The sequence below is a fragment of the Oryctolagus cuniculus genome, chromosome X (genome assembly GCF_051225735.1).
Source record: "Oryctolagus cuniculus isolate XC-2025 breed Fujian yellow rabbit chromosome X, ASM5122573v1, whole genome shotgun sequence".
In the NCBI taxonomy this organism is placed as follows: domain Eukaryota; kingdom Metazoa; phylum Chordata; class Mammalia; order Lagomorpha; family Leporidae; genus Oryctolagus; species Oryctolagus cuniculus.
The window spans coordinates 37,593,828-37,619,396 of record NC_142888.1 but is presented as its reverse complement, the minus strand read 5'-3'; the positions used below and the strand labels follow the sequence as shown (position 1 = coordinate 37,619,396).

The 25,569-nt window shown below is 45.7% G+C and overlaps 1 protein-coding gene across 7 annotated transcripts in view; it reads left to right on the top strand.

The window, feature by feature from the left end:
• Positions 1 to 8,407: 8,407 nt before the first annotated feature.
• PHF8 (PHD finger protein 8) overlaps positions 8,408 to 25,569 on the top strand; it is a 107,492-nt gene continuing 90,330 nt past the window's right edge. For 4 of the 7 annotated variants that reach the window (XM_070067350.2, XM_051827712.3, XM_051827713.3 and 1 more), the window contains exons 1-2: positions 9,579 to 9,779; positions 10,803 to 11,013. In XM_070067350.2, coding sequence (XP_069923451.1) covers positions 10,916 to 11,013 — 98 coding nt within the window. In that variant the 5' untranslated portion in view covers positions 9,579 to 9,779; positions 10,803 to 10,915. Of the gene's footprint in view, positions 8,588 to 9,578; positions 9,780 to 10,802; positions 11,014 to 25,569 lie in introns of those variants that run through there. The other 3 variants (XM_070067349.2, XM_002720027.6, XM_070067348.2) reach the window with 2 other exon arrangements.

The following is a 25,569-nucleotide window of genomic DNA, read 5'->3' as shown; positions in this document are numbered from 1 at the left end:
AAATTCAAATACCCATCAGGGGAGTGGAGAAATAATAAAGTAATACACATCCATACAATGGAATTTCCTGCATCAGGTAAAAGGAAGAAGGTACATTTCCCTTTTTTGTAGAAAGATCTCCAAGACATATTGTCAAGTGAAGAAAGCAATTTGTTACATAATATGAATGAACAATATGATCCCATTTGTGTGAAACGATAAGGAGCCACACTGACTTCTGTATTTCTGTATTATTATCCTGCCTGTCTTCACGCCTACCCCTACTCCCAGTGGAGTTTGTTTAGAGCAGTGAGGCTGTTTATGTAGCTGCTATCCCAGTTCACCTCACAATCAGCACCAAGCAGGAGAGAGACCCTGTTACGTGTTTTGTGGGGCCTGGTGTAAAGTGAAAGTGGAGGGCCCCTTGTTCAACAAGCAGGGGAAAGGGGAGAAAGTGTAATTAAAAGTCCTAGCTGGTACATTTTTTTCTTTAGAGTTATTTTTTTTAAAATGTATTTATTGGGGCGGGCACCATGACATAGCAGGTAAAGCTGCTGCCTGCAGTGCCAACAACCCATATGGGCACCAGTTTGAGTCTCCGCGGCTCCACTTTTAATCCAGCTCTCTGCTATGGCCTGGGAAAGCAGAAGATGGTCCAAGTCCTTGGGTTCCTGCACCTGCATGGGAGACCCAGAAGAAGCCTCTGGCGCTTGGCTTTGGTTTAGCTCAGCCCTGGCCATTGTGCCCATCTGGGGAGTGAACCAGCGGAATGGAAGATCTCTCTCTCTCTCTCTGCCTCTTCCTCTCTGTAACTCTGCCTTTCAAATAAATAAATGCATCTTAAAAAAAAAAAAAAAAGATGGCTAAAACAGGGGCTGGGCCAGGCAGAAACCAGGATCCTGGAACTCCATCCAGGTTTCCCACGTGGGTTGCAGGGGCCATTATCTGCTGTTTTCCCAGGCACATTAGCAGGATACTGGATCAGAAGTGGAGCAGCCAAGACTTGAGCTGATGCTCTCATGGCAGTGGCTTAACACTGCACCAAAACACTGGCCCCTACAACAAATATTAATATATCTTCATCATAAGATTTTTCTGGCTTACTAGTCTGCAAATTCAATTACTTTGTCATCAAAATTTATATTTTATCATTTTTAAAGCAAATTTTATCAGTTTAAAATGAGAAGCAGGGAGACAGAACTTCCATCCTCTGGTTAACTCCCCAAAATGCCAACAAAGGGCAGAACTGGGCCTGGCTAAACCCGGAAATTGGGAACTCACTTCAGGCCTCCCACATGAGTGATAGGAACCCAGTTACCTGAGCCATCACCACTGCCTCCCAGGGTCTGCATTAACAGGAAGCTGGAATCAGAACGGAGCTGCAACTTGAATCCAGCCACTCCAATATGGGTTGTGAGCACCCCATCCAGCATCTTAACTGTGCCAAAATGCTTGGAAATAATGTCAGTCACAAGATTGCAATAAGATTTGATAGGTTTTTAATTCTGAGGATGATTTTCTGCTGATACCACTGTCATTGGCACTGTTAAGAGTATTTTGTAGGCAGGCAGTGACAATATCTGTGATGAATTATTTCAAAATTCAAATTTTAGTACATCTAGAGCTGATGATTCTTGCACAAACATTTTTCTAAAAATATTTAACTTCATACATTAGTTTCATGGAAGTCTGAATCTAATTTTAAATATAAATTTATACAATGGCATTTAATGTTTTCTCTAACTTTTTTGGATCTTTCTTTTTTTCTTTCTTTTATTTATTTATTTTGAAAATCAGAGTTATGGGGGTGTAGAGAATCTTCAGTCCTCTGGTTCACTCCCCACATGGCTGTAACAGCCAGGCCTAGGCCAGGCCAAAGCCAGGAACCAGGAGCTTCATCCATGTGGCAGGGGCCCAAGTAGTCAGGCCATCGTCTGCTGCTTTTCCCAGGCCATTAGCAGTGCGCTTAATCAGAAGAGGAGTAGCCAGGACTTGAACAGATGCCCATATGGGATGCTGGCATTGCAGGCGGCTATGAATGTCTGTATTCTACTGCTGTATCTCCAATTACAAGGAAAAACTTTTCCATTATCTTCCTCTTTAATGGTTGATTCATCCTAATTTTTTTTTTGTCTGATGTGTCTATTATGTTGACATTACATGTAATTTCTATCTCTATTTCTAAGCCTGAGGACATTTCTTTGCAAAGTTGTACTACTTTACTGAACCAGAGATTCTAAACTCTGACAAATTCTAAGAAGTCCTTCACATACATTTCTGCAATGTCCAAGGGTATGTTTTTATTTTGTAATCATTTCCTGGGAAAGTTTACTGCCTAAGCACCAGCAGTTCCTATCTCAGTGTGCAGGCTAAAGAGTTCATCTTTGTGCAGATACTGTAGGGACAAGTTCTGGTGACAGGACTAGCTTGCCTCTCATCAAGGGTCCCCTCACTGCCCCTATGCAGAGATCCTTCTCTCTTCCAGGGCTGTGGCTACTGCTGGCTCCACTGCTGCTTCTGCTACTGTTGCCCCTCTGGTTGCTGGCCTGATATCCCTCTCTGGGCCCTGTGGTGTCCTGGACTTCCCCCAATGTGCTTGTGCACACCAGGTGGCCTGGCCAATGGGTCAGCATGCTCACTCTCTGCACTGCCCAGAGACTGAGCACTGACACTCAGTGCATCTCCTCTGCTCTCATGCATGCTCCATTCGCATTTCAGATTACATTTTTTAAAAGATTTATTTATTTATTTGAAAGTCAGAGTTACACAGAGAGAGAGAGAGAGAGAGGTCTTCCATCTGCTGGTTCACTCCCCAATTGGCCACAAAGGCCGGAACTGCGCCGATCTGAAGCCAGGAGCCAGGAGCTTCTTTTGGGTCTCCCACGTGGCTGCAGGGGCCATCTTCTACTGCTTTCCCAGGCCACTGTAGAAAGCTGGATTGGAAGAGGAGCAGCCAGGTCTCAAACCGGCATCCATATGGGATGCTGGCGCCTCAGGCCAGGGCATTAACCTGCTGCACCAAAGCGACGGCTTCTCAGGTTACATTTACAAAACACAAGTTCGAACATAAACTGTTAAGGATTTCAAGACAGTAAGAGTATGCCTTAAACTGCATGGTGCACCTATTATCCTGAAGGGGAAAGTGGTGTTCCTCAACTTCGTTGTTTGGCACCTAGGACACCATTCTGCTCATTTTTATTCCAAGTGTGTGTAACAGCATGTTTTCCTTCTGATGTTCAAATCAAGCCAATAACTGTTGATTGATTACCTTCCTCCATGACATCTATACATTGGTTGTTAAATCCACACCAGTGATAGAATGGATTGGTGATGTGCCTGGATTCTGGACCTGCATCACCAGGAACCCCTGCTTGGACACATACTAGCTATGCAGCCCGAAACAAGTGAATTAAAGTCTCTATATACAGCTTCTTCATCTATAAAATGGGGATCATCCTAGCACCGCCCTCATGGGGTGGCTGGAAGGATTAAGTAAGCTAATGCATCTAAGGAACCATGCACCACCTGATAAAGTCTCAGATTTGTCATTTTGTCTTTTGTTTCAACTCTCCATGTACTTTCAAATCTGTTTTAGGGCAAGACTGTACTTTCTCACATGTGTTCTTTTTTCCCTGCTGTGACCCTCATCATGTCTCCTCTCAGCAGCTATAGTACTTAGAATTCTGCCGAGAAATGAGTTGGCAAAGAGCAGGGATTGAATGGTGGTCAGGGGTGAACTTCACCCTAGCTGTTTGAATACTCACAATGGGAATGCAATCTCTTATCTGTATAACTAAAAAGAAAAGCTTATAACTGTTAAGTGGAGGTGGGTATTGGAGGAAAGCTTCCAGAGCACCCTCATGCTATGGCAGTCAGTCCAGATCGTGCACTACATCCTCTAAGAGACAAGGCACCAGACCACACAGGGAAGCAACTAGCTGCTTCCCAAACTTGGCAATGGCTAGAGTTTTCTTTGCCAGCAAATCGTACTTCCTTGGGTTCAGCTCCCTGGCAGCTTTGCCTTTCTCAAAATTCGAAGCTCCCTCTGCTTACCTCTCCGGAATACTGGGGAGGAACTTTCAGGGCAGAGGGTGAGTACCAGCATTACTCAGTTTTTCATCACTATAACTAAATATCTGAAACAAACTACTTACAAAGGAAGGAGTATATTTCAACTCACAGTTTTGAAAGGTCACAGTCTAAGATCAGCAGGCCCCATTTGGTTCAGTATCTGGTGATGGCATTCTTGCTGGAAGAGTTCTTTATAAAGCCACCAGGATTTAATCATGGGGCTCTCTAATGATGCAGTCCAATCTCATCACCTCCCAAAGGCCCTACCTCCAAACACCCTAATTGGATTAAGTTTCTACCTTCTTAGTACCGTTAACTTAAGACTTTGGGGAACCAAGCCTTTAAGACATGGGTATTTGGGGGGACATTTAATAGCGGAACAAATATCCAAATTGTAGACACTCCACTGTATGTGGTCAAATGCTACGTCCTGTCAAGCCTTTCCTGACACACTGACTGGACATGTTTGATTTATAACTCTTTGTTCACACACAAGTTGCTCATACTTCAGGTAGCACATAAAGTTTGATCTTTCTCAGCCTTTGTTCATTTTCCCTTGTCTCCCTCATTAGATTGTATACTCCTTAAGCATCTTTTGGGGCCACATTGTGGCACAGCGGGTTAGGCTGCCACCTGTGACACTAACATCCTATGAGTGCCTGTTCAAGTCCCAGCTGCTCCACTTCTGATCCAGTCCCCTGATAATGCACCTGGGAGAGCAGAAGATGGCCCAAGTCCTTGGGCCCTTGCTACCCATGTAAGAGATCTGGATGGAGTTCCTGGCTCCTGGATTTTAGCCATTTGGGAAGTAAACTAGCAGATGGAAGATCTCTTTTTCACTCTGTCTCTCCTTCTTTCTCTGTAACTCTGCCTTTCAAATAAATGAATAGATCTTGTGGCATAGTGTATAAAGCCACTGTCTCAACACTGGCATCCCATGTGTCCCAGCTACTCTGCTTCTGATCTAGCTCCCTGTTAATGTCCTGTGAAAAGCAGCTGAGAATGTCCTGACTATTCAGGCTCCTGCTACCCATGTGGGAGACCCAGATGAAGCTCCTGGTTTTGGCCTGGCCCAGCACTGTCCATTGCGGCTATCTGGGGAGTGAACCAGTGGATAGAAGAGTCTCTCTCTGTCACTCCCTCTCCGTAACTGGCTTTCAAAATAAATGAATAAATAGAGTCTCAGGGCTGGTGCTGTGGTGCTAGCTGCAATCCTATGGATGCCAGTTCAAGTCCTGGCTGTTCCACTTCTAATCCAGCTCCCTGCTAATGCACCTGGGAAAGCTGTGCAAGATGGCCCAAGTCCCTGGGCCCCCTGGTGTCCACATGGAAGACCCTGATGAAGCTCCTGGCTCCTTGCTTTCGCCTGGCCCAGCCCTAGCTAGCCCTAGCATTTGCAGCCATTTGGGGAGTGAACCAGTGGATGGAAGGTTCTCTCTCTCTCTCTCTCTTTCTCCATCTGTCTCTGTAATTCTGACTTTCAAATAAATAAATGAATCATAAAAAAGAGTCTCATTCATATCTGGAAACCCATATAGGATGGAGGCACTGCAGGTGGCAGCTTTACCTGCTACACCACAGCGCTGGCCCCTATAATGTTTCAAAATGTGTTTAAACTTCAATCGATTCAAACTGCCCTTTCCACTGAGAACCTGACCATACTTTCCCTTGCATTACATAGCATTATGACTTAAGTGAACATTGCTTTGGGGAATAGAGTTTGAGTTTTGTCAGACATTTATATGTGGTTTATATCACTTCTAGTCACACATATTACCCAGGTGTAGAAGTTGCTTCTAGAAATACTCTTCTTGCTCACCTTTGAATCTAATTTTGTATCCATAAGTCTATATTTCTTTTTTTAAAAAAAGAACTTCAAAAACATGCCACTTATTATCATTTTATTTGAAAGGCAGAGAGAAATATACAGAGACAGAGAAAGATCTGTCACTCATCAAATGTCCCCAACAGCAGGGGCTGGCTGAAGTCAGGAGCCCAGAACTCAATCCAGGTGTCTCATGTGGGTGGCAGGAGCTCAACTACTTGAGCCATCACCTGCTGCCTCCCAGGGTTTGCATCAGCAGGAAGCTAGAATCCAAAACAGAACCAGGACTCTAAAACAAGCACTATGATATGGGATTCCAGAGTCCCAAGTAGGGTGCTTTTTTTTTTTTTTTTTAAAGATTATTGGTGCCGCTGCTGTGGCGCAGTAGGATAATCTGCCTGTGGCGCTGGCATCCCATCCGGGTGCCAGTGCGAGTCCCAGCTGCTCCTCTTCCAATCCAACTGTCTGCTGTGGCCTGGAAAAGGAGTAGAAGATGGCCCAAGTCCTTGGGCCCCTGCACCCGCATGGCAGACCAAGAAGAAGCACTTGGCTCCTGGCTTCAGATCGGCACACCTCTGGCCGTTGCGGCCATTTGGGGAGTGAACCAACGGAAGGAGGACCTTTCTCTCTTTCTCTCCCTCTCACTGTCTGTAACTCCACCTCTCAAATAAATAATATTTTTTTTACTATTTTATTTATTTATTTGAGAGGTAGAGTTACAGAGAGAAGGAGAGACAGATCTAACTGCTGGTTCAGTCCCCAAATGGAGCAAAGGCCAGAGCTGGGCTAAGACAAAATTAGGAGCTTCTTCCAGGTCTCCCACATGGATGCAGGGGCCCAAGCACTTGGGCCATCTTTCACTGCTTTCCCAGGCCTTAAGCAGATAGGTGAATTGGAAGAGGAATAGCTGGGACACTGGCCGCCCACATGGGATTTTGGCTCCGTAGGCAGAGGCTTAACTTAGTACGCCGCAGGGTGGGCTCCCCAAGTAGGGTCTTGACTGCTGGGTCAAATGGGCCCACCTACTCCCTACACCTATTCTTTTCTTTAAGACATCCTCCCTCCCCCAAACTGTAAGCTTCAGATCCCACTAAAATTGGAATTTCCTCTGGCTAAGACACAAGTGTGACTTAGTTACTCCTGCTGAAAACCCTTCACTGGTTTCTTACTGCTTTCAGGATAAAATCTAAACTCTTGCATTTTTTGCAATCTTTCTTGCCCTCTTTACTTAGTTTGACTTCCTACCTATATTTTGTCCTTCCTCTTTGTTTCAACAATAGTCAATATCTTTAGGGAAATGTATGTGCCTCCATGCATTTGTACATGTTGATCCTTTTATGTACTTATTCTTGTTTATTTCTGTAGCCTCCGAATCTTCCTGACGTCTTCCTAGCCGCAGCAAACAGTTTCTGAGGCTCTTTCTTTTATCTTATTTGTTTATTTATTTGAAATGCCGAGTGACAGAGAGAGAGAAAAGAGCCATCTTTCATCTGTTGACTCACTTCCCCCAAATTCCTGCACGTAGTTTGCGGAAACCTAAGCACTTGGGTTATCACCTGTTGACTTCTAGGTGTACTAGGAGGGAGCTGGATTGGGAGTAGTCAGGACTTGAACTCAGGCACTCTCCTAGGGAATGTGGGTATAGGGGAGGCTGGTGTCCAAGGTGGCAGCTTAACCTGCTGAACCAGGAACCACCCCCTACACACACTGCCCCAGCTGTTTCGTAGCTTCACTTTGCTCTTTGCATGAGGTATTTGTGTGCTTACTGGGTCTTCCATTCCAATTGCATACTTGCAAACTTGTTTCCTGCCCTGGCTTGTTATTTCCCACTGCAGAGGGAAATCTTTTCATCATTGTACAAGTACTCCAGGACCTAACACACTGTCGTCACTATGAGTATCGTCAGAACATAACTCAAAGGGCACTGATTAGGAAATTGCTGTACGCCACTGTGCATATGCACACGCACACAATTTTCTGTTTTTTTAAAAGATTTACTTATCTGGGAGGTCGAGTTACAGAGAGAGGGAAAGACAGAAAGGTCTTCCATCTGCTGGTTCACTCCCCAAATGGTCTCAACAGCCAGAGCTGGGCCAGGCCGAAGCCAGAAGTTGCTTCTGGGTCTTCCACGTGGGTGCAGGGGCCCAAGCCCCTGGGCCATCTTCCACTGTTGTCCCAGGCCATAGCAGAGAGCAGGATCAGAAGTGGAACAGCCAGGGTGCTAACTGGTGCCCATACAGGTGCCCACACTACAGGCCGAGTCCTGCTACGCCAAGATGCTAACCCCACATTTTTTTTTAAGTATTGGGGCCCTTTAAGAAGGAGGTCTATTAAGCGAACTAGATTAATTTCTAGAGTGCTTTTGAAAACCACGACCAGGTGTTTTGAGCTGGATTCACTCAACCTCTCTTGTAATCCCACCCCCTCAGGCTGCAGTCAGAAAATCTTGGAACAGGTGAAGCAAAATCCATGAACCCAATTTGAACTGAGTAACAGGGTCAATGCAAAAGAGTTCAGAGGGAGGAGCCAAGCAACACAGAGGGAGGGGATGAAGTTGAAACGCCGAGGTGGCAGAAGGCGCAAGGTTTAACTTCCCGCTTCTGAAGCAGGCTTCTCTCAAGCTGTATTTCGGGGTAACGACAGAGCTTCCCTCACAGGGTAAAGAACAAGCGACATGGAGACCGTGGGAAAGAGCTTATGGGGCCGCTGAAGGTGCGCAACGAACGGGAGCCTCTGGGACTACTCTGCCTGTACCCCGGCTGCAGCCCGCCCCCGTCGCCTATTAATTTTGTAGTTTGGAGTCGTGGAGTTCACCTCTTCTCATAGGAGGAGAAGGCTGAGGAGGAGGAGTGCGTGTGTGTGAGTGTGTGCGAGAGCGAGAGCGAGCGCGAGCGTGTGTGTGTGACAGAACTGCTTAACTCCCTGCGTGCCCAGAGGAGGAGGAAGGCTAGGAAATTTCTGGCCCCACTCAAAATGGAACCAAACGCCTGCCTCGCCTAAGATGGCGGCTTCTCCGCCTCTTGGCTCAAGGTCTTCGGCGGCTATTGGGCACCTTTAAGAGACGAGCGGGTCTAAAGGTAGCTGAACACCGCCCTCCTTTCTCAAGGTGCTGCTCCGCCCCCGATTACGTCACGCGGGAGTCGCCGGCGCGCTGCTCCCCGCCTCCACCGCGGTTACCTCGCATGCCCGGCCTTCATAAGATGGCGGCCGGCTCGCCTCTCGGCGGCCGTGCCGCCACTCTCAATATGGTAGCTGTTTACCTCATATTTCTCCTCCCCAACTTCCTCGTTGTTTTGAATAAACTTTATTGACTCCCCTGAATTGTCTACCACCACCACCGGGCTTCTGCCGGTGACTTTTTGGATCGTCTTTCTCAGACCTAGGGGCCGGTTCATTTCATTCCTCGCTGATTTGCTCGCTGCTATCTGCTGCCGGCTCAGCGACAACGCCACTAGCCCGTTGGCCGGGGTGGGGTGGGGTGGGGGTTGGGGGGGGAAGCGGCCGCTGGACTAGGCCTGAACCGTGGTTTCCAGTAGGCCCAAACGGGCCGGGCCGGGGGGTGGGGTGGGGGTGTGCTGTGGAGAAAGCTCTCCTGAATCCCTGCGGGCGGCAGCACCTCGCGACCCGGGGGGTGGCTTGAGGGGAAAAGCGAGCAAGGTTTGCTGCGTTACGGCGTCTCTCCCAGAATTCGGCGCGCGCCGCCGCTGGGGCCGGAACTGCCCGGCGAGCCTCCGCTGAGCGAGGCGCCGCGCCGCCGCGGAGCGAGCCCGGCCGCCGGCGTGTCGCTGGGACTGAGCTCCGCGGGCGTGAGGAGCCCTTGTACGGTTCAGGATTGAAGACGTTCTTGTCAGGTTTGGGGACGTGAGGAGGTTCCTGTCAGTTGGGGAGGCGTGAGGCGATCCTCGTAAGTTTCGGGGGCTGTGAGGAGATTCCTGTCAGTTTCAGATTCTAGGATGATGTAGATCCCTGTCAATTTGTGGCGGCGGGGGGGGGGGGGGCGGAGGGACGCGGAAACGCTGATGAGTTTCAGGGGGCTGTGAGGAGATGCCTGCCAGTTTTGGAGCGACAAGAAACAATCCATGCTTAGTTTCGGGAGACTGAGGAGATTCTACCCAGCTTCGGGGTTTGGGGAAAGAGATGGTTTTTAGTTTGAGGGGTGCAACGAGAACCGTGCCATTTTTCAAGTAGGGGACGAGCTGATCAGTTTTGAAATTGGGATCCCTTTCCTTTTGGGGGGTGGGGAGGGTGACGAGACTCCTGACGGGTCGGGAGCGGACGGATAGACTGAGAGTGACGGAAGGGATCATTTAAACTCAGCAAACGCGACCCCAGAACTGTGATTGGAGTTGAGCGCCCAGTAGGCTCTGCCTTGTTCCCGAAGGCTTTGAGATAATTTCCGAGTAACCCGAGCAGACTTTTCAAGGCTGCCTCTATTTTGGGGGGTGTGTGAAAGAAGGGGCTTTCCGCGAGGCACACCCCCACCCCACCCCGAGCCTCATTCTTTAGGCTGGGGTTTTGTCTCCCCATAAAAGCGAGCCCCCCGAGGGGGGAAGGGGGAGGAAGGGTTTTCCGTGAGGGATTAAAAGCCTTCCTGAAAAGGCGTCAGGTATTATCCTGAAACCCGGAAAGAAGTTATCACGGACTTGGGGCCCGGGGAGGTGGGGTGTGGGGGGGGTGGGGGGCGGGGAGCCTGGACGGCCAAGCGCCCGACGCTCTTTCCGTGTGAAAGAAATTCTATAGGCCGGGCGGACTTGCTCCGGGGCCCCCTACAGCCGCGCCAGCTGGGTTGCATCCCGCCGCCGGACGCGCCCGCCGCTCGGGAACCCTGGCTGGAGGCGGGGGCGGGGGCGAGGGCGAGGGCGGGGACGGGGGCGGCGGGGGAGGGGGACACCTGATTCACTCTGTAAAAAGTGTTGTTTGTGCCTAGCCTTCGTCCAGAGAGGACGCGTGCCGCCGCCGCCGCCGCCGCCGCTGCCGCCTCCGGCCCCTCCTGCCATCACGAACCTGGCCCTCCACGGAACGCTCCCAGGCAGGGGGAAGATGGCCTCGGTGCCCGTGTATTGCCTCTGCCGGCTGCCTTACGATGTGACCCGCTTCATGATTGAGTGTGACATGTGCCAGGACTGGTTTCACGGCAGGTAAGGAGGGCAGGCCAGGCTGGACAAGGTGTAGTGGCTCACTTGCTCGCTCTCCTTTCTTCAGCTCTGTTTTAGGTTCCCGCTCAGGCTCAGAAACACCCCTCTAACCAACCACCACTACCAATAATTAATTACCATCCCAGTACCCTGCTTGCTAGCTCACTCACTCACTCACCCACTCACTCCCTCCCTCCCATCTTCCTCCCTTCCTCCCTCCTTGCAAACCAGGGCCTAGCCAGGTCCTTAATCTCTGGTTTCCCCTTTTTCTCTGTTTTCCCCAATGTATTTCTTTGCACCCTTCTTTTGAAATTTTTTTTAAAAAAACATATTTGAGTCTCTTTCTCTCCAGCCACAAAGAAAATGTCATTTTTGTATTCTGGTACTTGTATTTTGCCTTAGACACTGGCTTCAGGGGAGACAGTACTGCATTTTTGAGATATTTGAGTCCAACAAACATGGATTGGAGCCATGGCTTTGCACTTACTATCAGAGTGACCTTGGGCAAGTTGCTTTGCTTCTCTGAGCCTCATTGTCTCTTCCTATACCGTGCATCAAATATATCCTCTGGACTATATAAAGCACTTTGCCCGAACTCAATAAATTTGGAAGCAGAAATGCCATAGTATTTACAGTACTTATCTGCAGAACCATCCAACTAAATTTAATTAAGCAAAAGAGACGTTGGGTAAAACAGCAGGAGTAAAATTGCTAATGAATTCCCTCAAGTTAACCATGTGTGCCCATAAGCACCTGTCACTGAGGATTCCAGAGCGGTTAGTGTGTGGAATAAAAGTGTAATATTATCCCATTATTGGGATTAAAATCCCAGCTATGGAAAGATAACCATGAGGGGAATTTTTACACTCTGTGGTGCCACCCTCCTGATGCATGTTAGTTGTCACTAGCTGTCATTAGCCCCTTGCAGAGGAGCTGTTCTGTTGTCATGTGCAAGACTAAACTAAAATTTGACCCTCAGCAGGGACTGACTGCCCACACTCAGTGCATCCCAATTCATATTTAACTGATCTTTATTGACTATTTACTGTGTGCCAGGTGCAGAGTTCTGTTTATTGCCCCTTGTTGTTTAAGAGGGAACAAACCTGGCAGGTGGGGTCTTTTCCCTTGCCCTGGAAGTAAGTTGGGGATGTCTTTCAGGATTCTAGCTATCTTTGCTAGTGCTGATCAAGTAATTCCTCAGGTAAACATTCTTCTGTCAGTGTTTCCCCTATAGGATGAAGTTTAGTAACTTTTGTGTGAAAAACAAGACCTTTTGTGATCTCATTGTTCTATCATTTCCTGCCACTCCTCCTCATTTGATTATGTCCCAGCAAGACTGAACTACCTGCAGGTCTGGGAAAATTCTGTACTCTCTTCTGCCTCTTTGTATATGCCATTCTCATTAATTTCCTTCTCTTTACAACTCATAGAACACCTCCCCTGTTAGAGAAATCTTTCTGGGTTTGACATTAAATTTTGTATGCATCTTGTTAAAAACAAATAATTTTAACATAGTTATAAATATGTCTGTCATTCATTAGGCTAGCTGGAGCTAGTTCAGTGCTAAATATGTAATGGATATTGGGTACAGTTTTGAATGAATGACTGTTCATGAGAAAAGCTATTGTGTGTTGCCCTTTGGATTGTATGGGACATGTGTAGTTCAGCCCTGGAGAATTTTTGCTTATAATATAAAGACCCTAACTCTACTCTGGGAACAGAGAATAAATGCTTCCTAAGTGCTTACTGTGTGCCAGACACTATGACAAGGATTTTGCATAAATTATTTAATCTACCCACAAACCTGAAAGGTATTTTTCTTTTTTTTTTGTTTGTTTGTTTGTTTTTGTTTTGGACAGGCAGAGTGGACAGTGAGAGAGAGAGAGAGAGAAAGAAAGAGAGAAAGGTCTTCCTTTTCTGTTGGTTCACCCCCCAATGGCTGCTGCGGCCAGCGCACCGCGCTGATCCGAAGCCAGGAGCCAGGTGCTTCTCCTGGTCTCCCATGCGGGTGCAGGGCCCAAGGACTTGGGCCATCCTCCACTGCACTCCCTGGCTACAGCAGGGAGCTGGATTCGAAGAGGAGCAACCAGGACAGAATCCAGTGCCCTGACTGGGACTAGAACCCAGTGTGCCAGCACCGCAGGTGGAGGATTAGCCTATTGAGCTGTGGCACCGGCCATGTATTTTTCTTTTGAATAATGTTTTTAATTTTTCCTTATTATATAGGTGAGATATGCTCATTATTAAAAAAGTATAGTAAAAGAATAAAGAAGGGAATGAATGTCATCTATGAGTATACAGTTTGACAATGCACTGCACATTTTTATTAACTCCCATATTTTGACTTGAAATATAAGCATATATTTTTATAGAGTAGAATCTGTATTAAAAATACCATTTTGCAACCTTTTATTCCTACCCAATGTTATGTGGTTATTTGCCATGTGTTTAAATGCTTACTTAAACCTGGTTTCTGATGATATCCCACCACATATATTTGTTACCAGTTACTTGGTCATTTCCTTAATGGGTGTACACTTATATTATTTGTACTTTTTTAAAAAGGGTTTATTTTATTTATTAGAAAGGCAGAGTTACAGAGAAAGGTGGGGGGGTGTGAGAGAGAAGATTGATTGATTGATCATTCAATCTTCCATCCATTGGATCACTCCCCAAAATGACCACAACTACAGGGGCTGGGCCAGTCTGAAGTCAGGAACCTGGAAATCCATTTGGGTCTCCTATGTTGGTGCATTGGCCAAAAAACTTGAGCCATCTGCCACTGCTCTCCCAGGCACATGCGCAGGGAGCTGGATCAGGAATGGAGTAGTCAGGACTCAGAATGACGCCCATATAGGATGCCAACATTGCAGGCAGCAGCAGCCTAACTTGTGCCACAATGCAGGCCCCTATTTGCACTTTTTAATATTATAAATAATAGCATGAGGTGAGTAAACTTTGGGGACCTGGAAAGGTTTTGCATCTTTTTTTTTATTTGAAGCTTACAGAGGAGGACATGTGGGAAGGGAGGGAGAAAGAAAGAGAGCGAGAGGGAGCAAGCAAGTGAGCTTCCATCCACTAGTTCACTCCTCCGTTGGCCTCAATAGCCAGCACTGGGCCAGGCTGAAGCCCAGAGCCAGGATCTCCCTCCAGATCTTCCACATGGTAGCAGGGGCCAAAGCACCTGGGCCATCCTCCACTGCTTTTCCTAGACCATTGGCGGGGTAGCTGGATTGGAAGTGGAACATCCAGGATTTGAACTGGTGCAATATGGGATGCCAGTCTTGTGGGCAGCAGCTTTACCTGGTAACCACAACAATGGCCCAAAGTTTTGCTTCTTAATATTCATGCTAGTTAAAAAGAAAAAGCATTATTGTGGTAAACTTCCTTGACTAGCAGACACTTGACATTTATGAGGAGTACCACTGGGACATTTAGGAATTGTAGGTTTGAGACCAGCATTGTGGCATAGTGGGTTAAGCTGCCACACACCACAATGCCAGCATCTCATAGGCAAACTGGTTCAAGTTCCAGCTGTTCCACTTCTGATTCAGTTCTCTGCTAAAGCACCTGGGAAAACAGTAGAAGATGGCCTGAGTGCCTGGGCCCCCTGCCACCCACATGGGAGACCCAGGAAGAGTTCTTGGCTCCTGGCATAGCCCTGGCCTTTGTAGCCATTTGGGAAGTGAATCAGCAGATGGAAGATTCTCTCCCTCCTCTAACTCTACCTTTCAAATAAATAAATAAATAAATAAATCTTTTTAAAAAGCATTCAAGGTGTACAAGTATGAAAATCAGTTTATGGGCCAATCCCCTCTTTAATTACACTTCTATGGTGAGACCTGTGTTTCTGTTACCACCCTGACACAATTTTTGCTCCATGAAAGAAACCTTATTTTTTCTTTTGCCTCTTCTGCTTCTTTCGATGGGCTGCCAGAGAACAAGGAAGCTAGCTGAGAATCAGGTCCTTGGTGGGTGGCTGCTCTTGCTTACTCAGTGCATTGCTCACACACGCCAGACTCACAGTACTCCATTGAAGTTTATACTTCAGTATAGTTGAGAGTTGCTAAATACTGTGAACTTTTCATGGCTGGTTATAATAGTTAAGCCCACAAATTATATTTTTTCTCTTAATTTTTTTAAGATTTGTTTATTTATTTGAAAGAATTACAGAGAGGAAGAGGCAGAAGGTGGAGGGGTAGGTCCTCCATCCATTGGTTCACTCCCTAAAAGGCAGCAACAACCAGGGCTGGGCCAAGCTGAAGGCAGGAGCCCAGAGTGTCATTCAGGTCTCCAGTGTCTATGCAGGGGCACACAGACCTGCACCATCCTTTGCTGCTTTCCCAGGCACATTATCAGGAGGCTGGATTGGAAATGGAGAAGCTGAAACTTGAACTGGCATCCACGTGGGATGCTGGTTCCACAGGCCATGGCCCCTCTTTTTTATTTGAAGCTCACAAATTTTAAATCCACATACCTTTGATGACTTTTTTTTTTTGACAGGCAGAGTGGACAGTGAGAGAGAGAGACAGAGAGAAAGGTCTTCCTTTTGCCGTTGGTTCACCCTCCAATGGCCACCACGGCTGGCGCGCTGTGGCCGGCGCACCGTGCTGATCTGAAGGCAGGAGCCAGGTGCTTCTCCTGGTCTCCCATGTGGGTGCAGGGCCCAAGCACTTGGGCCATCCCCCACTGCCTTCCCGGGCCACAGCAGAGAGCTGGCCTGGAAGAGGGGCAACTGGGACAGAATCCAGCGCCTCGACCGGGACTAGAACCCCGTGTGCCGGCACCGCAAGGCGGAGGATTAGCCTAGTGAGCCGCGGCGCTGGCCCTGATGACTTCTATAAAATAGATTTCTTGGAGTGCGGTTAGGGATTATAGTATGTAATGCCAAAATACTTCTTGGAAAGATCATAGCAAGGGAGGCATCTATTCCATTTAGCTGATGAGAACCTGGAACTCTTGGAGGTTACGTGACTTTCTGAGTGTGGATTTGAACTTTGAATTACTTGGTTCCAGAGCTCAGGTTTTCAAAATTTGAGAAAATATGAAATAGCTTAATTCCTCCTGTAACTGGGTTTTGCAAAGACACATAGACTCGTTTAGCAGTAGCTCTCAAAATTTAGCATGCATCAGGATCACTTGGCAGACCTGTTAAAACATAGTAGGTAGGGGCCACTCATTGTGTTTCTGATTTGGTTGGTTAGTGGGGCCCACCCCAAAGAACTACTGATTAAAAGCATTATCCAGGCCGGCGCCGTGGCTCAATAGGCTAATCCTCTGCCTTGCGGCGCCGGCACACCGGGTTCTAGTCCCGGTTGGGGCACCGGATTCTGTCCCGGTTGCCCCTCTTCCAGGTCAGCTCTCTGCTGTGGCCAGGGAGTGCAGTGGAGGATGGCCCAAGTGCTTGGGCCCTGCACCCCATGGGAGACCAGGAGAAGCACCTGGCTCCTGGCTCCTGCCTTCAGATCAGCGCGGTGCGCTGGCCACAGCGCGCCAGCTGCGGTGGACTTTGGAGGGTGAACCAACGGCAAAAGGAAGACCTTTCTTTCTCTCTCTCTCACTGTCCACTCTGCCTGTCAAAAAAAAAAAAAAGCAGCATTATCCTGTTTTCGCCTTCTGTGGAGTGTGATAGCTTCTGATATTGCAGCGTGGATGGGCTAATATACCATTACTGTACTAGTTGTTCTTAAAGTAATGGTTCATCAACCAGGAATTTGTTAAAAATGCTAATTCTTAGACTGGGATTCAATCTATATTTTTAACAAACAGATGATTTGGATACCTCCTAACATTTGGCAATCATTGCTGTGCACTGGACTAAAACTGGTTGGCAAGTATTTATTGACATGTGGGATTTTGGCATAAACTTCTCTTCTTTACAGTTTTCCTTTTTATAAAGGAAGTATTTGACATATCCCTAAGAAGTTAGCTGTGGTATGAATTCTATACTCTACAGGAAGGGGTAGTGATTTCAGTTCTGTGTCCAAATTCTGGCTGTGAACTTATTAGCAAAGGATCTAATTTCTGTGAAACCTCAGTTTCGTTAAGAGAGGTTGTACTGATCTAAATGAAATGGTTGTAGTTATTGTAAGCACTAGCTAACATGCTAGGCACTATGCTAAATGTGTTTGTTGCCTAATGACATAGTTTTTTTGAGAGTTTTAAAATTGTGAATTCTCTTTCATAGTTATAGAACATTTCAAATTATGTATTGAATGTCTTGTAGTAGTGTATACTTTTCAAGGAATTGATCCATTTCATCTGAGTTGTCAAATTTATGTTTATAGAATTGTCATAGTATTCCCTTATTATTCTTTTGGTATCTGCAACCTCTGGTGTTATCTTGTTTCATTTTTTATATTAAAAATTCATGTCTTTTTCTTTATCACATTTGTTAGAGGCTTGTCATTATTTTTCTTGTTCTCATTTTTGATAATATTTTCAAATAAGAGGCTTTTTGTTTCGTTGGCTTTTGTTTTTCTGTTTTCAATTTCATTGATTTATGGATTTTGTTACCTCTTCTGTTTGCTTTTGGTTTATTTTTCTTCTCTTTATCTAGTTTCTTGAGGTGAGAGCCTGGATTAAGATTTTCTGACTCTTCTAATGTAAGCATTTAGTGTTATAAATTTCTCTCTCAGCACCAATTTAGCTGTGTCCCACAAATTTTGATATGTTATGTTTTCCATTTCAAATAAATGCCTTTTAAAATTTTTTTGCGACTTACTGTTTGACCCATGAATTATTTCCAGGTATTCGTGGAAGTTCCTGTTAATCTGTTGTTGACTTCTAGTTTGATTTCCTAGTGGTTAGAGAATATAGTCTGTGTTACTTCAATTCCTTTAAATTTATTTATTTTTTTTTACATCTCAGTATATAACCTATCTTGGTAAATGTTGTAAGATTACTTGAAAAGAATGTGTATTCTGTTGTTGGGTGAAGTGTTCTGTAAATGTCACTTAACTGAATTCTCTCTATTTGCTGATTTTTCTATATAGTTGTTTAGTCAGTTGTTGAGAGGAAGATGTTGAAGTGACCAACTATAATCTGTTCCTCTTTTCAGTTGTATCATTTGTTGCTTCACATGTTTTGTAACTTCATTGTTTGACACATTTGTACTCCTGTCTTCTTGGTGGATTGAACCTTTTGTTATTTTATATTGTCCTTCTCTGTCTCTAAATTTTTTTGCATGAAAGTCTGCTTCACCTGATATTAATTATAGCAATTTTTGTTTTCTTTTGATTAAGGATAGTATGGCATATATTTTTCTACCCTTTTATTTTTAGCCTATTTGTATATTATATATAAAGTGAGTTTCTGGTCAATAGCATGTAGTTTGGAATCTTTTTATCCACTCTGCTAATCTTTCTTTTCTTTTTCTTTTTTTTTTTTTTAAGATTTATTTATTTATTTGAAAGGAAGAATTAGAGATTTCTTCCATCCGTTAGTTCACTTCTCAAATTTTTGCAACAGCCAGGGCTGGGCCAAGCCAAAGCCAGGGGCCAGGAGCTTTTGGGTCTCCTACATGGTGTAGGGGCCCAAGTACTTGTGCCATCTTCTGCTGCTTTCCCAGGCACTTTAGCAGGGTGCTTTATTGGAACTGTGTGAGCAGCTGGACTTGAACCGGTACCCATTTGAGGTGCCAGTGTTGGTACTATAGGTGACAGCTTAACCTGCTAACCATAATCCTGGCCCCTAATCTTTCTTTTTAAAATAAGCACAATTAAGTTTACTTGTGTAAAACCATGTGTTCTAACCCCAGGTGGAGCCTATATCCTCTGCACAGACACTCTGGTGTGAGTCTTTTCTTTTTTTTTTCTGCTTTTTTTTTTAACTTTTATTTAATGAATATAAATTTCCAAAGTACGGTTTATGGATTACAATGGCTTCCCCCCCATAACGTCCCTCCCACCCGCAACCCTCCCCTTTCCCACTCCCTCTCCCCTTCCATTCACATCAAGATTCATTTTCGATTATCTTAATATACAGAAGATCAGCTTAGTATACATTAAGTAAAGATTTCAACAGTTTGCTCCCACACAGAAACATAAAGTGAAAAATAATAGATCATTTTTTAAATAATGATGAAATCAGATCAGACCTATTGTCATGTTTAATCCCAGTGAGAGTCAAGTTGGGAATTGATAATTTCTTTTTTTTTTTTTTTTTACAGAGGATCAGTTTAGTATGCATTAAGTAAAGATTTCAACAGTTTGCACCCCCATAGAAACACAAAGTGAAATATACTGTTTGAGTACTCGTTATAGCATCAAATCTCAATGTACAGCACATTAAGGACAGAGATCCTACATGAGGAGTAAGTGCACAGTGACTCCTGTTGTTGACTTTACAAATTGTGGTGTGAGTCTTTTCAAGATGGTCGGTGAAGTCCTGATAGGGAGACTTGGTGAACACGGTCTCCTTCCAGAGTTCAGAGGTCAGATAACTGTAGGTCTTGGAGATGGTATCAAAAGTGGCCTTGGTAAAGTTGCCCAGGTTTGTGGTGCAGTTCCTGGCTGAGGTGTAGCAGTCATCAATGGCAGCCATCAGTAACAGCTCATTGGGGCCAGGGGCCAACATGATGCCAGTGCCTCTGGGTCCAGGGATGAGGCACCAGCATAGAGCCACAGCATCATGCAGGCACGGTGTGAGGTTTACTAATCTTGTTCCCCCAGTAGCCTCTCTGCATGGGCACAACGGAGGGCTTGGCCAGAATGATGTCCCCTCAGATGGCAGTGGCTATCTGCTTGGAGCACTTCACACCCAGGCATGTGTAACCATTGTCATCCCTGATGACGACAAATGCCTTGAACCTGGTCTGCTGGCCAGCAGCCTCTGCTTTTGCACCAGCATAATCTTGAAAACCTCATCCTTGAGGGATGCCCCCAGGAAAAAGTCAATGATGGGCTGGAGAGAAGAGATAGATCTCCAGGGACCTGTTTTTCATGTCCTTGACCAGGCTGCTCAGCTTGGGAGCCACTCTTTGTCCTCCACCTTGACTCCTAGAGCTCTACTGCCTTGTTCCCAGCCAGGACCCCTGTTGCAACTGTAGCCCCAGATGCCTCTGCTGCTGAAGCCTCTGCAGAAGCTGCCTTGGCCTCCCATTCCAGGGCCTCTGGAGCCTCCCCCAGCGCTGCACTGGCATCATCCACCATTTGGTGTTCTTTTGAAGAAGAAGCCTGTTATTCTTTCTAAATTGGCATATTTAGGCTATTTTAGTGTGGTTATTGATATATTAAAGCTTAATTTTGTCATTTTTGTTAATTATTTTAGATTTCAGATTCCATATGATTTGTACATAGAATTCTAAGAATGTAATATTCCATTCCTCCCTCCCTCCTCCTCCCCCGCCTCCCCTCCTTTCTCCTTCCCATCCTTCTTTCTTTTCTTTCTTCTCCCTTTTTCTTTTCTTTTCTTTTCTTTTTTTTTTTTTTTTTAGTTTTTGGGAAGAAAGTCATGTGTTTCTTTCTGCCTCTGTTGTATTTTCTTCTGCTTTTCTCTGGGTTACTTAAACCTTTTTTACAATTCCATTTTGATTTATTTGTGGTGTGTTTGAGTGTATTTCACTGTAGAACTGTTTCAGTATTTGTTCTGTGTATTATATCATATATGCATATTTTAACCACAGCCAACAATGTACCAGTTTGAAGAGTAGAATCTTTTCTTTAAATTTCTTTATGCTAGCCGGCGCCGCGGCTCACTAGGCTAATCCTCCGCCTAGCGGCGCCGGCACACCGGGTTCTAGTCCCGGTTGGGGCGCCGGATTCTGTCCCGGTTGCCCCTCTTCCAGGCCAGCTCTCTGCTGTGGCCCGGGAAGGCAGTGGGGGATGGCCCAGGTGCTTGGGCCCTGCACCCCATGGGAGACCAGGAAAAACACCTGGCTCCTGGCTCCTGCCATTGGATCAGCTCGGTGCGCCGGCTGCAGTGCGCCGGCCGCGGCAGCCATTGGAGGGTGAACCAACGGCAAAGGAAGACCTTTTTCTCTGTCTCTCTCTCTCACTGTCCACTCTGCCTGTCAAAAAAAAATTTTCTTTATGCTCCCTTGTTTATCATATCATTAATCTTAAGTATTTGCTATGCCATACATTGAGAATCATGTCAGACAGGGCTATAATTTTTTGCTTCAACCCTCAAACATGGGGTTAGAAAATTCATGAGGAGCTAGGAAGCATTATTCATACATATTTTTACTCCTGTTTTTCCTTACTTCCTGATGTTTCAGGATTCCTTTCATCATTTCCTTTCTGTTTAGAGAGGTTTTCTTTACACATTCTTTAGGGTAAGATCTGTTACCAACAAAAAATATAGTTTTCCTTCATCTGAGAATGTCCTGATTTCCCTTGAATTCCTGAAAGATCTTTTCACTTGATAATAGAATCTTGCAATTCCAGTTCTTTTCTTTCAGGACTTGAAAACTGTTGTGCTGTTTCCTTTTGTCCTTCATGGAAGTAGCTGTGTATGAAGTGAATTACTTGCCAACAGCATATAGTTTGGATCTGATGAAAGATCCATTGTCAGTCAAATTGGTGTTCTCCTTTAAGTAATATGTAGTTGCTCTACTTTCAAAATTTTTCCTTTGCCTTTTGTTTTTAGGGGTCTGATTAAGTCATGTCCCTAGATTTCTTTGGGTTTGTCTTTTGTTAGAGTCATATAGATTCCTGAATCTCTCTTCATTTTTTTCAATCTATTTTCTTTCTGTTTAAGTTCTGTTGTTTTGTTGTCAAGTTCACTGATTCTTTTTTCTGTTGACTCCATTCTGCTGTTCAGCTTATCCAATGAAATTTCTGTTTTTCAGATCTAGAAGTTCCATTTGGTTCTTTTCTTTCTTTCTTTCTTTTTTTGAAAGGCAGAGTGGACAGTGAGAGAGAGAGAAAGGTCTTCCTTTTGCCGTTGGTTCACCCTCCAATGGCCGCGCTGATCCGATGGCAGGAGTCAGATACTTCTCCTGGTCTCCCATGGGGTGCAGGGCCCAAGCACCTGGGCCATCCTCCACTGCACTCCCTGGCCACAGCAGAGAGCTGACCTGGAAGAGGGGCAACCGGGACAGAATCTGGTGCCCCGACCGGGACTAGAACCCGGTGCGCCGGCGCCGCAAGGCAGAGGATTAGCCTAGTGAGCCACAGCGCCGGCCGTGTTCTTTTCTTTTTTTAAAAAAAGATTTATTTATTTGAAAGAGTTACACAGAGAGAGGAGAGGCAGAGAGAGAGGGAGAAAGCACGCGCGCGCGAGGTCTTCCATCTGCTGCTTCACTCCTCAATTGGCCGCGATGGCCGGAACTGCGCTGATCCGAAGCCAGAAGCTTCTTTGAGGTCTCCCACGTGGGTGCAGGGGCCCAGGGACCTGAGCCATCTTCTACTGCTTTCCCAGGCCACAGCAGAGAGCTGGATCGGAAGTGAAGCGACTGGGTCTCAAATCGGCGCCCATATGGAATGCTGGCGCTTCAGGCCAGGGCATTAACCCGCTGCGCCACAGTGCTGGCCCCTCATTTGGTTCTTTTCTATATCTTCTGTTTCTTTGTAGAAATTTTTTATTTTTTGCTGACACTCTTATTTAACTGTTTCAGGAATGTTTATAATTGTTCATGGAAGCATTTGTATGATGGCTCCTTTAAAATCCTTGTCAGATAATTCCAGCATCTGTGTCATCTCAATGTTGACATCAGTTTATTTTCTTTTCTCATTCAAGTTGTGATTTTCTTTGTTCTCGCTATGATGAATGATTGTTTTAATTATATCCTGGACAGTCCAGGCATTGTTATGAGATTCTTATTTAAAACTTCCATTTTTACCAGCCTCTTCAGACATTGTGCTTTATTGGCAGGAATAGGGTACCATTTTGTTATTGCCATGTGGGTGTGAGAGTCCAGGTTCCCCACTTGGTCTCTACTAATACCCACCACCTGTCAGGAGAACAGGTCCTACTGTCCTTAGTTGTTTTGCCTTCTTTCTACTGTTCAGAGTCTCCTTGTTTGTTTTTTATGTAATGTCCAAAGATTTTAACTGTGCTTAGTGGGAGGAATAGGGAGAAGTACATTTACTTCATATTGTTCCAGAACACGATGTGACCAATAATCTTTAAAGTAGCTCTTTGGAGATAACTATTTTCCCTCATGAGGTTAAATAAATTGCCCCAAGCCACATAGCTGGTTGGCTACTGAACCACAAGTCAAACCTGGATTTCTCGGGCTCTTGCTATAGAATATATAGTATTATAGACAGTATAAATGACGGTTTAGGTGAAATTGTGGAAGGTAAGGGAAGATTGGAGCTTATAAAGTCACAAACCTTATTTTTGCTCCAAGTTCAAAACCATTTGTCTTCCATCCACTGGTTCACTCCCCAGATGGCTGCAGTGGCCAGAGCTGTGCTGATCTGAAGAAAGGAGCCAGGAGCTTCTTCCGGGTCTCCCATGTGGGTACAGGGGCCCAAGGACTTGGGTCATCCTCTGCTGCTTTGCCAGACGATAGCAGAGAGCTTAATTGGAAGAGGAGCAGCCAGGACTCGAATGGGTACCCATATGGGATGCAGGCACTGCAGGCCGGGGCTTTAACCCACTGCACCACAGCACTGCCCCCCAGCTTTAAAACATGGAGAATCCTTATTTCCTATACTTGTTGTGAGGCTTTAAAAATGTCAGTAAAGCATGTAGCACAGTCCTTGGTACAATAAATACTGGATTATGACTATCACCAATCATGCAGTAAATTGTTATTGTTTGCCAGTGAGTAACATAAGGAACTATATGCAAAGGGGCAAGTGCCATGGTGCGGTAGGTTAAGCCGCCATCTTAGACACCAGCATTCCACATGAGGGTCTGTTCAAGTCCCAGCCGCTCCACTTCTGATCCAGCTCCCTGCTAATGTGCCTAGGAAGGCAGCAGAAGATGGCCCAAGTACTTGGGCCCCTATCACCTATGTGGGAGATCCAGATGAAGTCACAGGCTCCTGAATTTGGGCTGTCCCAACTCTGGCTGTTGTGGCCATTTGGGGAGTGAACCAGTGGATGGAAAATCTTTCTCTCCCCCTACCCTGCCCTGCCCTCACCACTTGTCTCTCTCCATCCCTCTCTGTCTCTGTAACTCTTTCAAATTTAAAAGTAAAGATCCTTTGGCCCACAGAGCCACAGATATTTTTAAAAACTATATATAGAGATGGATAAGAGTTGTGACCTCTAGATAATCTCAAGATAGATTAGATAGGTTCATTAATTTAGTCATTCATTTATGCACTCTTTTTTTTTAAGATTTATTTATTTATTTGAATTCAGAGTTACACAGAGAGAGAAAGGAGAGGCAGAGAGAGAGAGAGAGAGGGAGGTCGGTCGGTCTTCCATCTGCTGGTTCACTCACCAGTTGGCTGCAAAGGCTGGAGCTGCACCGATCTGAAGCCAGGAACTTCTTCCACCTCTTGCAGGGACCCAAGGACTTGGGCCATCTTCTGCAGCTTTCCCAGGCCACAGCAGAGAGCGGGATTCGAAGTGAAGCAGCTGGGACTCAATCCAGCGCCCATATGGGATGGCAGCACTGCAGGCAGTGGCTTTACCCTCTACGCCACAGCGGCCCCTCATTTATGCACTCTTATTAACAGATATATGCTATGTGCCAGGCACTGCTCTAGACACTGGGGGTGGGGGGATACAGCAGTAAACTAACAGTTAGATGTATTGTGTACCAAGTGATAATAGATGATAAAAGTAAAGCAAGGTGGGCAGGAGAAGGAGTGCCATTCCAGGGGTGGAGCCATGATTATTTTATTTTATTTTCCAATGAAAATACAAATTTCATAAGTACAACTTCAGGTATATAGTTACTCTTCCCATCATACCTGCCCACCATGATTATTTTATGTAGGGTGATTATGTATGGGTTACACATGAGCAAAAGCCTGAAGCAAAGTGAGAGGAAGGGAACCTCTGTCATCTCTTACACTAAGTCGGGGAAGTGCTAAAGTGGCAAAGAGTGTTCCAGGTAGAAAAAATAAAGGACCTGAGTGAGGAGCAGGACTAGCACATTGCCACTGGAGTTACAGCCAGGAGGCAACGTTATTGGAACAGAGGAGGATAGTAGTAGAAGTTGATGTTAAGGGTAGAGGCACAGATCATGGAGGGCAGTGATCCTTTGTGTGGGGTCCCCAGAGTAGCAGGATCAGCATTACCTGAGAACTGGCCTAGCCTTACTGAATCCGAAACTCTGGAGGCAGGGCCCAGGTGATTAACAGCCCTTCAGGTGATTGTGGTGCACACAGAAGTTTGAGAAACCTAGGTGTAGGGCCCTGTAGGCCATTGTAAAGACTCTGTTATGGGAGCCACAGAGGGGTTTTGAGCAATGGAGAGTTGCTATCTGAATTAGATTTTGGCTGTTGTGAGGATGAACTCAAGATGAAGAGCAAGGGTGGAAGCTGAAGAATCTGGGGGCTACTGTAGATTATTATTCCTTAAAGTGTAGTCTGGACCAGAAGCATCAACATCCCCTGGGAGCTCACTTGAAACACATGTTTATAAGCCCCACCTCAGACCTAATGAATCAGGATCTCTGAGGATAAGGCCTAGGAATCTTTGTTGTTTT